The sequence below is a fragment of the Numida meleagris genome, chromosome 5 (genome assembly GCF_002078875.1).
Source record: "Numida meleagris isolate 19003 breed g44 Domestic line chromosome 5, NumMel1.0, whole genome shotgun sequence".
Taxonomy (NCBI): domain Eukaryota; kingdom Metazoa; phylum Chordata; class Aves; order Galliformes; family Numididae; genus Numida; species Numida meleagris.
Genome location: NC_034413.1, coordinates 24,818,640 through 24,836,431, shown reverse-complemented (window position 1 = coordinate 24,836,431; position 17,792 = coordinate 24,818,640). Strand labels below are relative to the sequence as shown.

Here is a 17,792-nt window from a genome sequence, read left to right as displayed (position 1 = left end):
GATGCTCTTTAATATCTTCATCAGACATTGGCAGCGGGGTCGAGTGCACCCTCAGGAATTTTGCTGATGACACCAAGCTGTGAGGTGTGGTCAACACACCTGAGGGACAGGATGCCATTCAGAGGGACCTACACAGGCTTGAGCAGTGGGCCCAGGTGAACTTCATGAGGTTGAACAAATCCAAATGCAAGATCTTGCACCTGGATCACGGCAACCCTCATTATCAATACAAGCTGAGGGGACGAAAGGATTGAGCACAGCCCTGCCAAAAAGGACCTAGGGGTACTGGTGGATGGGAAGCTGGACATGAGCCAGCAAGGTGCCCCTGCAGCCCAGAAAGCCAACCGTATCCTGGCCTGCATCAAAAGAAGTGTGACCAGCAGGTTGAGGGAGGTGACACTGCCCCTCTATTCTGTAGTGGTGAGGCCTCACCTGGAGTACTGCATCCAGATGTGGAGTCCTCAGTACAGGAGAGACATGGACCTGTTTGAGTGTGTCCAGAGGAGGGCCACAGAAATGATCCAAGGGATGGAACACCTCTCCTGCAAGGACAGGCTGACAGAGCTGGAAGCTGTTCAGCCTGGGGAAGAGTAGGCTCCAAGGGAGACCTGAGAGCAGCCTTTCAATATCTAAAGGGGAACTACAGGAAAGAAGGGGACAGACTCTTTAGCTGGGTCTGTGGTGACAGAACAAGGGGAAATGGCTACAAGCTCAAAGAGGGTAGATTTAGGTTGGATATAACGAAAAAGTCTTTTACAGGGAGGGTGGTGAGGCACTGGAACAGGTTGCCTAGAGATGTGGTTTGATGTCAGGTCCCTGGAGACTTTCAAGGCAAGGCTGGATAAGGCCCTGGGCAACCTATCTAGCTGTGCACGTTCCTGTTCATTGCAGGGGAGCTGGACTAGATGACCTTTAAAGGTCCCTTCCAACTCTAACGATTCTATGATCCCTCCTTTTTGCATTATGTAATGTGATGTTATGCACTGAATGAAATAGCTATAGTAATAGAGAAAAAGTAACCACCGGCAGTCCAGTTCAATAAGGTGACACAACACAGAACACTAATGTAAAATTACAGGCAAATACACTAAGCCACCACTGTGGCCTCCTAAATGAAATCGTAAATGCTCATGCACTAATAGAAGCACACAGAGAAGAAAATCTTTAAAAGTATTTTAAATAGAGAGGGCAACAAGTCTCCAGAATGTAAATTAATTTGATTTTTAATAGCAAGATATTTTTCTATTAAGTGATTAATAAACTCACCCAGAAGTAAGCTCTATGAAAAAGCCAGAGCAGATTCAAGAAAGGACACACTTAAAAAAAAAAAAAAAGTACCACCATATTTTTAAATCTTTGAGCAGGCATGGCACCTGATCAGTTTGTATTAACGAAACTGTTAACACTTTAAACTTGTTTCCACTCCTGTGATCACCTGTGATTTATAGTCTCACATTTTTAGCATCTACAGTATCTCCTTAGTGAAATTGCCTTTCTCTATCTCATCTACATCTTTAGAACATAGCTTCCAGTTAACAAGCAGTCGAGAAGGACAATGTATTGTAAAAGAATAAGAAAGCGAATTTCACATTAGCAGTTAGCCTCTTCACATTAATTATTAATTTGCCTCATTCTACAATTTCCCTGCTGTTCTTTTGTGCTTCCTTTCTCCTTGCCACATGCTACAGCTCACATTACCTCACTTTGATACTTTGCTCCCCTCCAAGTGGAGCCATGAGTCTAAAACATTTATTTTGTTTGCTAATAACCTGCCTATGTAGACACTTTGGAACTGTAATGGCACTAGAAATACAATTCCAAAGACTTCAAAAGGATCAGCGCACTAAAACAATCATTATGAGCTAAGTAGAGTGACTTTGTATATTTCTTCTCAGAAAACAGCAAAACATCTATTATTTCTTAAGGAAGAAGCTGAGAAATGAATTAGAGCTGATGAAGTGTTTGGATTTTTGTCATAATTTATGAATCTGACTTGACTTGTAACATCCATAATCAAACACAGGAACGTATTGTAGGATCTAAACACAACTCCAAATACTGTTTTGTCTTGGAAGAATACTATCAGAAATGCAGTAGATGTTTGATAGGGACCTGTTCTAAAAATATCAAAAACAGTGTTTCATCTCCCAAAAAGTGAATAGATGATCATGACTCTAATAACTATGTTTAAATCCACCCATATAGAGAATATATAGAGCCCTGCAAGGACAAACTTGTTCTAGCATAGCGTTCCAAAACATAAAACCTGTACATGCAGGTTATAAACATTACCACTTTATAATTATTTAAAAGTAAAGTAAAATTATAGTATGACTATTATTTGAAGGCTATGGTGCAAAACTAGAGTGACCCTGTCATCAGTCCTTCAAATGCTAGACAGATTTTTCAGGATGACTTGCCTCATTCAGTGTGTAACGAACCCTTTATTATCCAACAGAGGGCTCTTTTTCATCCTGCATAACGACTGGCATATGAACATCATTCATCTCTGTGTCTGAATTCAGAAGTGATGAAAAGCATGAGACTAACAGCCTTGGAGACTAATGTGCTCTGTTTAAGCACAGAATAGGATCAATATGGATGACAGAAATGTATACCTTCCTACTCATGCCTAACAGTATGCCTCTATCTATTCTCTAATGTAAAGTTACATGATGAGAACATAATTTGGTGTCCAAACTTGTTCCAGATCTGTCCTTGGTAAGATTTCCAGAAGAGGTGACACCAAGTTCTAACAACGTCTGTGGAAACATCTATTTGGAATAGGAATTATGACTAAAGACAACCTGTTCATTCCTTGCGTTTCCCAGAATCAACCCAATGGCAATAACCATCAGTTTGTGTTGACCTGGTATCTTCCCCCAGCACTCACAAGCCACAGAGTTTACAGATATTCTGAACAGCTGACCAAAACTGTCAGCTGCCACCCTTTGAGGACAGGCTGGCAAAGTTTATCTACCTTTAGCAGACAGAGAAATCTACCTTTTTTGAGAGAAGACGACACGGTTCTAAATCTGTCATCTCAAAAGTCATTTTTGTTGTGCCTTTTTTCTTTCCCATATAATTCTTTTACCTTTTTATTTTTCCTAATCTCACACTTCCTTTTCTGTATTTACTTGCTCTGCTATGCTCCTTCACAGCTTGCCTCTCCCTTAGCCAGTAACTGCACTGCCACCCTGACTCCCTTTGAGAAAATAGTTTTTCGCAATAGGAACCACACTTCTGCAATTATTCTTTAAAGATACAACCTTTAAAACAACTACCTCATGTTTCTAGATCTGTGGTACCAGCCTCTTGTCTCGCTCCAATTTACAGGAGGGAGAAGGGGTTCTTTTAATATATGCATACCCGACAGCGAGATTAAGACACAACGGGTCAAATGTTAGCCCGACCAGTTTATTACAAATCCTAGTAGCTTAGGGAGATGGGGAAGGGAAGGTGGGCAATAGAAAAGAGATTAAAAAAAAGCAAGGAGTCTTTGTAGAAAGCAAGAGAGAGAGTCATCACCAGGGGTCCAGCGTTGTTTGTAGCGCAGACACTGATCTTCTTGGGTGACAGGTCATCAGGGCTTGTTGTTCGGTTGCCAACTGCTTTGGTTGATGACAACCTCCAACAGCAGTACGAATTTATTTATAAGTCCAAATTGTTCGAGTCAGCTCTCTTTGGAGTAACAGTTCAAATCCAAAGTGGTTGAGTCAGCTCTCTCTGGAGTGGCAGCTTCTGGCTTTGGGATCTCAACAGAAAACTCCTTTGTTCCCATCTTCCGGGCCTTGCCAGCAGATAAGAGGGAGCAGAGAAGTGCCCACCTGCATCCTGTTTTTCACAGGATACAATGGTATCATTCCCCAGTCTCCCATACTAAGCTGGCGCTACTTGGTCACAGGCCAGATCTTCCGCCAGTAAACACTCCTGAGCGCTCTTTTCCTGGGGCAAACAGCTCTGAAGGAAATGCTTTCAAATGTTCACAAGGTGATGTTGATTGCCACACGGCAACACCCACCATTTGCCTCCTTGGTAAGTCGGTTAGAGTCTTATCACAAAAGATACCTCAGAAAGCAAGCTTTGAGCCAAAAAAAAAGAAGGGTTCAGACACTTCTGAACTATTCTTTCAACCTCAAGGCAAGTAGAGGTTGGACAATGCTACAGTAAGTGCTTAGCAAACATACATAAAGACACCTCACAGAGACGCAATGTGTAAATTCCTCGTTTTGTCATCTCACATTATACTCAGTATACATTTGAGAGATCCCACTTGTGTGGTGGATAAATAACACCAACAGTAGTAAGACATTAGTCTCAACTAAAGCTGAGGAAATATTTAGAAACCAGCCACTCCCCAGACAAAAAGGGAACTAACTCTCTTGTATGTTCTGAATGAAAAATAACCAAATGCTGAACAGAATATGTAATGGGAAAAAGTCTTACATTTCTGAAGTTTCTTTCAAAAATAATGGCTGGCAAACCAGTGGGAATAGGAAAAAAATAACATGCTTAAACAGATTTCAAGCAAATGAGAAAAGTTAAAGGACAAAGGAAAAACAGAGCAAACAAATTATACAATCATAGAATATCCCAAGTTGGAAGGGACCCACAAGGGTCACTGAGTCCAACCCCTGGCTCCACACAGGACCACCCAAAGATCAGACTCTATGTCAGAGAACGGTGTCCAAATTCTCCTTAAACTCTGGCAGCTTGGTGGTGTGACCTGGGAGCCTATTCCAGGGCTTCACCACCCTCTCAGTGAAGAACTTTTTCCTAATACCCAACCTGACCCTCTCCTGATGCAGCTTAATACCATTCCCTCAGGTCTAATCACTGGTCAACAGAGAGAAGAGAAAAGCACCTCATCGTGTTATTAATACAACCCAAAACAAAGATATAAAAGCAAAGACATTTTTTGCTTTGTTACTTGTCTTTTTAAATTTAGCCTAACACAAACAACCCAAGCCTTCATCTCTGTATGAGCAGAAAACATCATATGCTTATAGCACAATTTGAAGATAGCAAATAGGCTAGTGCTTAATCTTGAATAAAAAGCTGAAGTCAAAGCTGTCAGTCAAAGCTGATAAGCAAGGGTCTGTTGAACTCAGCAAAACCATGTAATTCTGTACCTAACTAATGCACTTCTTCAATAATGCTGTAATAAATGTCTTAATGCATTGCATTTAAATAGATGTTAATGTGAGACAGAACAGTATCCTCCCATTTTATGGTCCAAAACTGGGATACACGAAAATGCAGAAGTTCTTCAAGGATGTTTTTAGAGACTCTTGAGGTTTTAAGAACCTCTCATCATGATACTAAACCATATTAAATACTAGGCAGTAGTTCTTTCCATAGAAACACCCACATATCCAAATGATTATTAGATTATTGCCTCTGACTCAAGTAGTTAGCCATAATTCTGGCTTTGCAGAATGGCTTTCATTTGTATTGCCAATTCCTTATGCAAGCCAGACACATTCTCCTGTATTCTCCAAGACATTTGGATAAAAATTAAGACATTTCAATATTTTTTGTTTGCAAAACAAAGAGAAAGAAAAAAAAAAGCTACCTTGGTATACGAAGTGCAACAGGTGTTAAATAGATATGAGTTCCAATCATTCTTGTGAATCAGGTAGAGCAAAGACTTAACACCAGACATTCACATACCATATCACTACAGTATTTGCTACTTCTTCTTAGAGTCTCCCTCACCTCATCTTGCTCTATTCTTCCAGCTTGGCTTGCTACATCACAGCAAGCATTTTTTTTATCAAAATACTCCTGAAAAAACATTAGTGATGTGCGTCACGCGTAAATTTACTTAATCAGAAAAATAGGAAAAGCACATGCTAAGAAAAGGAATGATGCAAAAATGCTTAACGTGCACCAGGTTTCACGATGTCAGTAGACATGCCTTTCTGAGATGAAAGTTCACAAGATTTACTTCCTGAATGTACACTTACAGCTCTATTAGATGAGAAAGTAAAGATCAGGGTATTACCGTGAAACCATTGAGCAATCCTGTTGGTGTTCCTCTCAAACCCAGCACGTCGAGGGACCTGCTCTTCTTTGAACCAGCGAATGATGACTTCTCTTGAAAAGGGTCTAGAAGGACGTTCCCAGATTTTACTACATTTAAAGGCAAGAAAACAGTCATATAGGGAATTAGCAGTGTAAGAAAGCAAGGGTCAATATAAATAGAAATCTCCTTTGTATATATTTTAAAACATACATCTAAAAATACAGCATGTTCAGTGTAAGTGCTGTTCAGTATAGATCACTGAATAATTTTAACATTTTTTTGATCTGTTAAAATTCTTAAAATTCCAAAACATTTTCATTTTACATTTGTAACAGAATTGTAAGTATTTTCTTAAGCAAAGAACTATAACTGAAAAAACAATTTATCACAAAAGACTGAAGGGGCATTTCAGGCAGCTTTTGTATTCCACCTATGTTTGACAAGTAGTTTATTTTCTGCTTAGAATATATTCCTTGCACTGGCAAGAAATTCTAAACCAGAATCATCCATAATAGTTTGTTTACCTAAACCACTGAGCATAAGAGAGGAAGCGTTTGGTTTAAGCTCTTATGTTGCCCTCACACTCTCTAATTGCCAGCTTCCCTTACTACTGTCTAAGCATTTTAGATTATATTAGCTAGTAAAAGGCAAGTCAGGTAAAATTTGTGGAAAATGCATCCAGCAACTCTAGATAAGGACTGAGGGTACCTCTACAATATCAAAATGAAGTGTGATTGCATTCCAGTTAAGCACACAGTCTCATTTACCCTGGTAACAGTAATAGAAGGGTGTTTTTACAATAGATTTCTGTTTGAAATCCCATGGAATTCTGTGTGCTCAAATTGTTAATGTAAGTTATCAAATCTTCAGGCTGGTGCAAGTATGTCTACTTGTAGTATAATTCCACTTTGGCAAGACAGCCATACTCTTCATGGAGACCAGTACAGTACCTGGCTACATATTTCAAACTTTCTTATTCCAGCTGCCACGGTGCTGCAATTTAATGTTGGGTATTTCCAGACAATGTAATGAAGAACTAGTAATAAAATCAGCCTATCAGCTCAGAAGGCACCAAACACTAAACTGACATGTGAGATAATCAAGAACCCTCAAAAAAAACCCCAAAAACATTACAGTTCAGTAATTCATGTCAGTAAACTTCTCTTTAGGAAGGAATAAGAGGAAAAAGATTGATGTTGTCTGCTTGATGATATGAAAATTTAGAAAAGTAGTGATAGAGTTTGTTAGCATCAAATGATGAATCCCACAGTGAAAGTAGCAGTTATTGCTAAATTACATCAACATGTAGGTAGATTTGACCAGTATTCATAATCAAATTTGAAGATGTAAATATACAAGTGAGTGGAGAAAGTGAAGATTCATCCATGAATATGCATTTACCGAAACAAACAAAAATCCTATGTACGTTTCTTATTTCTGTTTTTTAATATCTTTCTTCTATAAAGAAACAAGAAAGCTGCTGAGTTCCAAAGCCCTCCAATCCATTCCCATTTCTCAACTCATTTTGCTCTACTTCAATTTAGTTTTGAAAGGCTTGTGAAATTTATTTTTTTTGCCCACAGCCAAATCTCAAAATTACTATCTGTCATTTTCTATAGTGTTAATGTTGTCAAGCATGTCCATACAGGACAGGAGGAGAGAAATACAGTCACAAAAGTATTAGTAAAAAAAATAAGCACAGTACGAAAAAGGAAAAAAGTGAATAAGCAGGTGGGACAAGGTAAAACTACAGGAGCTGTGCTTCACATTGAAAAACTAGAGACATGACACTGAACCTGCTTTCCCTAGAGGCTGAAGGTCTGCCTCACACCAGCTGTAAATAACAATGTACTGTACATCTCCCCTTGAATTCCCACCTCGCAAGAGAAGGAAAATTGTAGATATCCACATTCTCTTTCTTCACCATACTTGTATTAAGTGTAGGAATGATTAATATACATTTATTTATATGCTGTATCACAGTACATGTTTAAAGCATAGCTTATAATAGATAAGCAGTATTGATCATGAACTGGATAATGATCAGAACATTCCGCAACTTTTTTTTCCAACTCCTTTTTCAAAATGGTCACTTTTGGTACTACCAAATTCTACTGTAAGTAGCCTCACTTCAGAAGCTCAGAAATTCTTGTTATAAGTTATGGATCATGTCTTTTAAAATACAACATTTTTACTGTTGTTTATAGTACTCTGTTTCAAAGAAGACTTTTATTTAAGTGTTCAGAAAAATAATGACAGTTCTGACTAGTTGATTTGATGGCAATTTTAAATATTTCTGCTATCTCTCAGTGATATTTTGATTCCTTCTCAAATTCCTTCAGAGATTTTCTGATTCAACACAATATAGAAAAGAACTTATTTGTCAAAGCAGAACAGATTTCCACATGAGAGGGGACTTGTTCTCTCCGGTGCAACACAAATTGGTAAAGAAAAATTTGATCTGATTTGATTTGATGGCACTCTTTCCTTTCTGAGCTTGATTATTTGTTGCTGGATTCTTCTAGCATTTAATGCTACCGCATTGACAGAGTTCACATTGGCTTCCTGTGGTGATAATGACAAATTAATGATATGAGATGTATTCAGGAAAACAGTGACTAATCAACTTTCTAGCACCAATATGCTGAATTCTTTTTTCTTCTGTGATTCACGACACTCCCTGAATGGTCAGATGAAAGATTAATAAACAGAAAACACCAAAAATATTTGATTTTGCCTAGAGAAAACTTAACTCCTTGAAACTTAGTATGACAGCTGTCCATAACGTGTTTCAAAGATCCATTAAGAATCAGATAGTTTCAGGCTTGAGGGTTAAGACTTGCCTAAGAATTTGTCCATTTGACTTTCTCCATATCAGAATCATGCATACTAATCTAATCATGATTTCTGACAGGCCCACCTCTCAGTGTGGGCTCTCAAAAATCTGTCTGGAATATAAATATAATTTAGTTGACATTAAGTATTCAGTTGTTTCAACTTTAAAAACACTCTTGCTCTGGTCGTAGAGAAAGTACAAGGCCGTGAGAATATTAAAAAACTGAGCTTATTGAAACAGGTAGGCATTGGAAAGGGAACAGCTCAACAGAAAATGCATTTTAAAGTTACTCTTGTACAAACTAACCTGGATGCCACAGAGTGAGACGGCAAAGGACTCACACTGTTGCTGTTCAGTTTTGTCTCCTGATAATTATTCAGGCCTGTCCCCTGGAACAAATTACTCAGATCAGCCACTCTGCCCTTCTGGATGGCCCGCAAGGATTGCCGCCGGTACTCATCCCGCGCTCGGCGTGCTTTGTGGCTCCTTTCCTCATCCGCAGCTTTGGAGCGGCGCACTGAGTGAACAAAGGAGAGGGGTTGGGAGGAGAAACTTTTGAAATACAAACTGCTGTTTGCCCTTACTTACTTCATTATTACTCACACTACCTGATTTTAAGAACACTCAAATGACAATGCACTATCAAAGAGAAAACTAAGCAGATAACCTCCCCGATGCTTCAAATGCAGGCCCAACACTAGAAGAAGCATGCCAAATTTGTGCTATCAATGGCTTGATCACTACAGGTAATAACTGAGCCTCCACAGACTGTGATTACATCTTACACTGGCATTGGATGTAATAAGAGAAATTCTGCTGCAAGACATCTTTCCCACCAGTGGTTTGTCAAGTTTTACCTCTCAAGAGAGAATATTAACTATTGCTTGAGCAGCTACACACATAACTAGAATTGCAGGAGGTTTTCCCAAAATGTACAATTGTAAGAATTAATGCTTAGACTGCTCTTTCTGTTAATGCTCCTTTCTAAAAGTGGATGCTATCATCATCACAGTGTTTAAAATCATAAAGTCTCCATCTTAAAAATTCCAGTCTAAAAACTGTTTCAGGAACAACAGAGAAATGAATAGCCAATGTAAAGGGAATACTGATGCTACAAATGGTGTTATCTCCTACTTCAATCTCTGAAATTGTATATAAAGACTCAGAGTCTGTTCTGGCACATTCGATGGACATGATGATCCTGAAAGGATTATCCCATCTCAGGATATTCTATGATTCTAATACACACCTATCAGTGGCACTGACCAGGAATACTAAGTAAATCAAACTAATTTCCACGGCCTGAAATGATGGAACTGCTGCTCCGGCTATTGCAGATCACACATCTTTCACTAAAGCTTCTTTATTTGAAAAATAGTGTACTAACAATCCCCTTGTCAAAATGGGGTTAATTTTTATTTTTAAATGCACGATTTAAATGCACTAAGAATATGCAAATATTTGTCATCTATCTGCTCTTTCCTGGTGCCTCAAGCCCCATTTTGATTATTTTTTCAGACGTAAATAACTTCAGGCAGGAAAATTATTCCAGTGCAAAACAAACCTTTAACATCCAGTGAAGCAAATATTAAAGCAGCAAGCTATTGCCTCCGGTAGCAATTATCAATCCTGCCATGACTATCCTGGCTCAGATCATACCCAATTCATAAAGTGCACACACTATTTCTTACTCTGCTGTGATTGTACCTGTGACTTGGAATGCATGATATAATACCCGACAGCTGCATTTCATTAGGCTGTCTGCATGCCTCTGGTTTACACTCCTGATTTACAGCAAGCACAGGTTTAAATAGATTTGTCTGAATTATGAAAAGGTTTAATGGAATCAAGAAATAAAAGTGCTTAACAGAAAATGAAACAAAATAAAACATTCTAGGCAAATGAAGAAATGTGAGAAGACCTCTAAGTTTAGTTATAAAATATTATTATAGGTAGAAAGGTATATAGAACTAAAAATTAATCAAGACAGAATAATAAATAAGTCATAGTTATTTCCCATGCATACAACTTCCATATATTTTCACTTAAATACACATACTGTCATTTTAGCTAAATGCAGTAAGAAACAGCCATATAGAGCAGAAAACTGAGTACAGTATTCTACTATTTAGCTTACAGGTCATTATTTTTAAGGGTAGATAATCTTATCTAAATACGCTACTTCAATACGTTAAGTGTACTAGTTATAACATTTTTGGGATTTATCCTTTGTAAAGCCACTGAGCAATGATTGCTTTAAATGTGGACATTGTGTTTGCAGCAATATGAGAGAGCAAGGAAGATGAGTACAACACAGCTGGGCAGGACATTTAGAAACCAGTCATTGTTCATTACAAACAGTATACAGATTGAGGGCAGGCTGTCTGGAGCTTTTGAGGATTCCTTTCTACTGACGTGCAGACTGATTGGTAAGGAAAAATGTAAGGTGTCTTCATGCCCAACTTTCCTCAGCAAGAGATTTGTTCTTCAAGAGACATTCCCACTGTCTTTTTGCTAGCTAATATATCTATACCACCAGAAACCTGTGACCCAAACTACATTTTTCCAACCAGTATCATATTTAAATGTTTCTTATTACAAAATAATGGGAAGAAAGAACATATTTTTCAACTGTCAAACATCAATATTCAGAGAAAATTTTGAAAGGATACCTGATGTGCGGCCTTGCCTATCCCTACATATATAGATAAATGTACATGTACATATATATGAATATTCATCTATATATGTGTAGGAATAGGGAAGGCTGTAGTCAGATATCTATGAATAAAGGTATTCATAAGCTTGCATGTATATATATTCACACATATAATATAGGCATCTCTTTCACATGATGAAGAATTTTCATTAAAATTCTCCAGCTGAAGTGTCAGAAGAATTGCATCACGGAACAGAGGGATGTATAAGGTCCCTTAATCCATGATCTAAATTATTGACTAGCTGTCAGAGGACACTTTTACAGTGAAAGTAATTTTGGCATGACCCCTAGGCAAAGCAACGACATTCAATAATCAGTATTTTTCTGTAAGGAGACTAGATACTTAAATATCTCCTGTCCTCAAAAATATCTCAATCATCACTGCGGGTATCTATTTAGCATCAAGAATTACTACAAATTTACATTACAGAATAACATCAGAAAAATTTCAAGACTGGGAAAGGAGGAATTTGATTGATTTGGCAAGTTTGCACAGGAAATTTATCATTCAGCCAAGTCCCATGAGTCCACCTCCACCAACAGGTTTCTCTTCAGATGTTGGTCAAGAACAAAGAACAAGAACAGGTTCATCCTCCTCCAGCTCAGGTGAAATTAAGCATACTTTTGCCCTGATTACACTATAATTTGTGTAGAAATGCTGATCTGTTTATATGTGGCCTTAATTTGAGTTTGCTCTATCTTGAAGACTTTTTGAGAACCTATAATTTCTCTCTATCAAACTAAATTATCTTTTGAGTCAAAATGCAACACTGTCTTTCATATTTTCAGTTAGGATTGGGAAATCCTTATTTGTATCCTGGCAAAATTGTAATACCAAATCTTTTAACCCAGATGAAGATTAATTTGTGCTGTGCTCAGTCAGTGAGGCACATCACTTGTGAGACTAGGAACTCACCATTATCTGTAAGATATTTTGTGATTTTGAAGAGTTGTGTATTACAGTTGGAGACATGTGAAAGCAGAAAAAACATGCCACGAATTTGTGTTCTTTTTTAAGCAAGTTTTACCCTTGTTAATTATTCTTGAAAGCTTGTTTATGAGTAATCCAAAATGAGTACTTGATAAATAAAATTCGATCTTCAGATTTTCTGAGTGCAGACACAAATCACACAGTGTTTTCTGTTTCCTAATTGGGAAATAATTTCCCACAAATATTCTGTAACAGGGCTTGACTTCAGCAATCTTTTTATCTGAAAGCATGTGAATAATCCCATCTCTATTCAGCAGTGCACTCTGAGATCTATTGATGTTCACTGAGCACATACTTAAGGTTGAGCACTTGCTTATTTAATGCATAGCTGAACTGGGAGCTGTTTGCTTTAAAAATCGGCATTTTATCAAATGTTTCTGCCAGTAAATTCATTCACTTGAGCTTCTGTGGAAGGTAAGAACACAAAATCCTTCAAAACTCAAAAAAAAAAAGTTCATAGGCACAGTTTTTTGTAGAACATAAAAATATAAAATAAGTTCTATCAGATCAGCCTGGTGTCTCATTTCCAAGAGAGACGAAAGGTGGGTGCTTCAGAAAAGATGTAAGAATATGAACAGAGCAAGTCACTCAAATCTGTTTGAATTTTTTCAGGCTTAATATCTGTCTGCAGATGAGTACAGCTGGTCAGACAGTATCCAGGCATTTCTTTCCTTGATGCAGTTTGCAGGAGGTTGGCAGTGTACTAACAGAATGCCTTTTGCACTATTCAAGCAGAGGAGTCCTTTTGCTACAAGTTTTCATAATATGTAGCATAAAACCCTCCTTTCTGCTGTCACATAACAGAGTCACACTCAAAGAGCATGGCACAGAGTATTGTTTCTTGAATATTCTAGAAACATACAAAACAGACCAGCGTGTAGAAAGATTCAAAACCAATCAGAATACATATGCTCTTCCATCCAAGCTTAAGCCTTTGTCCTCACTTCTCAGTTTCACAGAATAAGAGCTTTGGACAATGGACTTTTTGAATCATTCTTTCCTACTATTTGTCTTCTCATTTGCCAACCTATATACTCCATATATTAACTTGCAGCTGCTCTCTATAGTACCCCAACACATATTATAATTGCTTCTAAATCATTTTTTCCCTGAAGCGGTGCTTTCCCAAGTTATTCCACATTTGTCATTTATTATATTAAAAAGCACTAAAATTATCTATTTCAATTAACACAGCAGTTCTATGGGATTTTATTGTTATTTGGCACAATCAAGCAAACCACAGAAGCAAACTGAACAGAACAATAGAAACTAATATTAGCAACACTTTGCTTATTGCTTTGGCAGTAAACAGCTGAGGGATAATGTGATGAGGAGAGAAGAATCGTCATCACATTCTAAATTTCATCTACTAAATAAATTACTAGTGTCATCAATATCATTGCTACATTTGCTCTCCACAATAGCTGCACTAGCACTGCTGTTCCTCTTCAGTACTGACCCCAGCACTGTTGAATATGAAGGGCTGACTACAAGGACATAAGACACAAAGGAGCTTGGCCTTGTTCCTAATGGGCAATATAGTCTCCACTGCAGATGTGCAGGAGACAAAAGATGTTAATGTTATTGCTGCTTAGACCTCTCTCATGTATTCATGCATTTATTTCTTGCTCAGGAAAGATGAGAAATGGATAGCTTTGCCCATCTTGACTAAATTTCCTCTTGGTGTGTTAAAGAAATATACGAAGACACGATGAAAGGACTGCCATAAAAAGGGGGAAAAAAAGATGTCATTTGAACTGAATTTAAAAGTGAGAAGTCCGGTGAACCTGAGCACTAGCTCATTCCCTAGCGATTTAACACGTTTCCACTTCCAAATATATGTTGCTGCCTGTCTGCTGAAGGTTCTGATGTTTCGGCAAAGGGAACAAAAGATGTGAACATTACTCAGGAAGCTCAACGTGGTGTGATGGCAGAGTTTAAACCAGCCCAGGAACTGGTTTCAGCTAAGGCACCGGACACTACATCTTCATATCTTAAACTGTCACAGCTTTTTGCTAAAGGAACGCAGTTCTAACCCTGAAATCAACTGGGATAAATTGAGACAATTAGATAAGCATAAGAGGATAAACAAAGATATGATATGCTCCAGCCATTAGTCTGCAGTTAGTTTAATGCTAAATCAATTCCTGATAACAGCATAAACTCTGACAGCACAGAATTTATAGCAGGCTGCAAACCTCAACCATGGTGCAGCCAGCCAGACCGTGCTGACCTTTTGTTTTGCCACAGCAGCACTGTTTTTGGTTATTACGCTTGGTATCTCAAAATTATCTGAGCTGCAGTCAGTCACTGTTCTGAGCACCAGCATACATCTATACAGGTAATGAAGTACATAGAGTGAGGGTGACAAAGGATGGACCGGTAATTTAGAATTCCTTCAAAACAAATAGAATACTCCAAGCAAAGGTGACATAAGAAAAAATACCAATTATGTCAGTCAACATATGATGACGATGATATGATTTTTTTGACTGACACCGAATGCCAACACAGAAATGGTCAAAGCCTTTCATAGCTTCTTTTCTCTCTGCCTCTTCCCATAATTCCTTTGTTGCATTTCTGATATCTGTCCCTGTACAACCAGCATTCCTTGAGAAAACCGAAACAGTTTCAAAAACCTCAGTTCTCTCTTCAATGCGTCAAAGTAAAATAATTGCAACAGTAAGAAAATTCTATATTTTATTAGTAATGTTTATAGTATTTTTTGTTGTCATTCTCAGTACAAAAATAGGCTGGACTTTTCTTCATAACATGGTTGCAGATGTATTTTCTTTTCTTATCTACCATCAAAGAAATATTTAAGTACATAATGCCATCCAACTATGTTGCTAGCTGATGCTAATTGACAAAATCTGATTTTCTACAAAACTAACGACTATTTCTGACCTAATTTACTCCAAGCATAGAAAGCTACAGTTTGCCTTTCAGAATAAATACCCACACCTAGATTTAGGTAATTTAGGAATCATTACCTTTTCTTTATTGACAGCGTAATATGCAGAGGTTTTATTGATCAAAAATAAGCATAGCCTGCTACCACCTTGGAAAATGGCACCAGTGTATCTTATATAAATTTAATTCATTTTGGTAGAAAGATTCACTGTCACATCAATCTCAGGGAATAGAACCTCAGTAACTAGTCTTCAGGAACTCCTGAAGTGATTACCAACACCATAAAATAAACTGACTGCATATTTTGAAACACTTCAGCACTATTTTTTCCTACTTCACAAGGCATTTCACGTAATACACATGCTATTTGTCAGTTCCATAAAGCTCTATTTTCAGTATTAGTTGATTAAACTTTGGGCTGTATATAATTAATAGAATATCCCCGCATGAGCTATAACATTCCAAACATCACATTTTCTGCACAGTAATCAAACCGATATCACAGCAGGAAATAAACATATTCTTCCTCCAACAAAAATGCAAATTTTCTACTTCTACAGTTAGTTTTACAATAGACTCCAGATAAAGTAGACCTACAGCAACATATTAAAGCCTTATACCTACAATATATGTACACATAGAGTCATATGTGCTTGTTCTGTTCCTTATAGTCTTTAAAAAAAACATGACTATATTTTTAAATTAATCACAAAAATGACAATAAATAATTTCAGAGTGGCTAAGAAGAAACAGACTCCATACAGTGAGAGCATTTCCATGAGCATTTTTCTCAGGGAAACAATCTAAGTATTACCTATTGTAATCCTTCAAAATGAAGTGCTGAAATCATAGCTTGATCCCATTACCATATGGGAGGAATTAAAATACAGATGAAGACAGCTTTTACCTCTTCAGAGATAGCTGAGGACAAGGTATCTGAATAAGTGTGTCCAGTCATTGTTATTGATACATTTTTTCTAAGACATTGACATGGATTCTTATTCAGAAACATGAAACTGGTAAGCTCATAGAAACTTTCACTTGTAAGATAAGTTTGTGATTTCCTGAAAAATAATACAGCATTTTGCATTGCTCTAGGTATAAGAGATTTGTTACAACACCTCTTCTCATTCTAAAAGCAAACAGAAGTCTTTTGGAAATACAGGAATCCTGTGAAAGGAGTTTTACTCACACTGTTCCTCCCACTCCTGGTCATCATCACTGTGTTGACTGTGCTGCTGAGCTTGCTTGAGGCTCAAATACAGCTCTTTTGCTCGGATTTCCTCCTGCTGCCTTATTTGTTCTTCACCCTTTTGTCTTTCCTCTTCTTCTCTTTTCTAAGCAAAATGAAGCAAAACAGAGATGACTAAAGCTGAAGAATGTGCCAAAAGTTAGGACACTGCTTCAGTTGTTTCTGACCAGAGTAGCTATGGTACCTTGAAGAAATCCCTGTTTCTTTTGACTTAAGAGTTTCTCACCTGTCTCCAGTAGGCATAACAGAAACCACAGCAATAAGGAACTTAAAAGAATCTAAGATCTGAAATTTATAAGGAAAACGTGTTTTCCACCAGAGCTTGTACTATCCTACAATTCAGAAGTAGTGCTCTTGTTTTCAGTACGCACATAGTCCTGCTGAAGGCATCACTCTCACTCAAGCTTTATACACATCTTCTCTAGGATCTGTACAATTCAGAATCAGATTTAATAGCGTTCTTACTTTAGCAACCAACACAGAGAATAATGTTCTCCAAATACAAAGACCATTACATTCCAGAAGAAAAGCCAGATCCCCCAGCATACACTAATTACTTTGCAAAATGTAACTTAAATTAACACACACAAAAAAATTTCCTGTGCAAGAAGACCATCAAGGAGATGGAAACCTGATAGAGTAATATTATGGCTGCCCTTCTACATACTATCAATAACTGAGGTGCTTAACTAGTGCAGGAACAGAAATCCCCATCTGTTTTTTAATATTTTTCACTATTACCTTATGAAGAGAAGTAAATTTATTTTGTTGAACTAATAAGACTACAAATCTGAAGTTTATGCTGTGTAAAAAAATATTTCATTAAGAACAGAGGTCTTGAATGAATAATGGAAAAATCACAATCACCTCACTGATAAGAAACTTATGCAGAAGAATTTCATTAGTACTCTTTGACTAAAATCACCCTGAATTACTAACCCATCTAAACTCAACCTAAACCAGAAGTGAAGCCCAGGTAGATTGTCAGTTATTGTAAACTGTTATCAGATGTTTACAGTTAAGCAACTGATCCAGCTGAATAAACTATGGTGA

At 37.5% G+C, this 17,792-nt stretch overlaps 1 protein-coding gene across 2 annotated transcripts in view; it reads right to left on the bottom strand.

Annotated features, from left to right (window-relative positions):
• Positions 1-17,792, bottom strand: part of SH2D4B (SH2 domain containing 4B) — a 127,853-nt gene that overhangs the window by 32,145 nt on the left and 77,916 nt on the right. For both annotated transcript variants that reach the window (XM_021397968.1, XM_021397967.1), the window contains exons 4-6: positions 16,680-16,824; positions 9,171-9,381; positions 6,008-6,135 (exon numbers count right to left, since the gene is read on the bottom strand). In XM_021397968.1, coding sequence (XP_021253643.1) covers positions 6,008-6,135; positions 9,171-9,381; positions 16,680-16,824 — 484 coding nt within the window. The remainder of the gene's footprint in view (positions 1-6,007; positions 6,136-9,170; positions 9,382-16,679; positions 16,825-17,792) is intronic.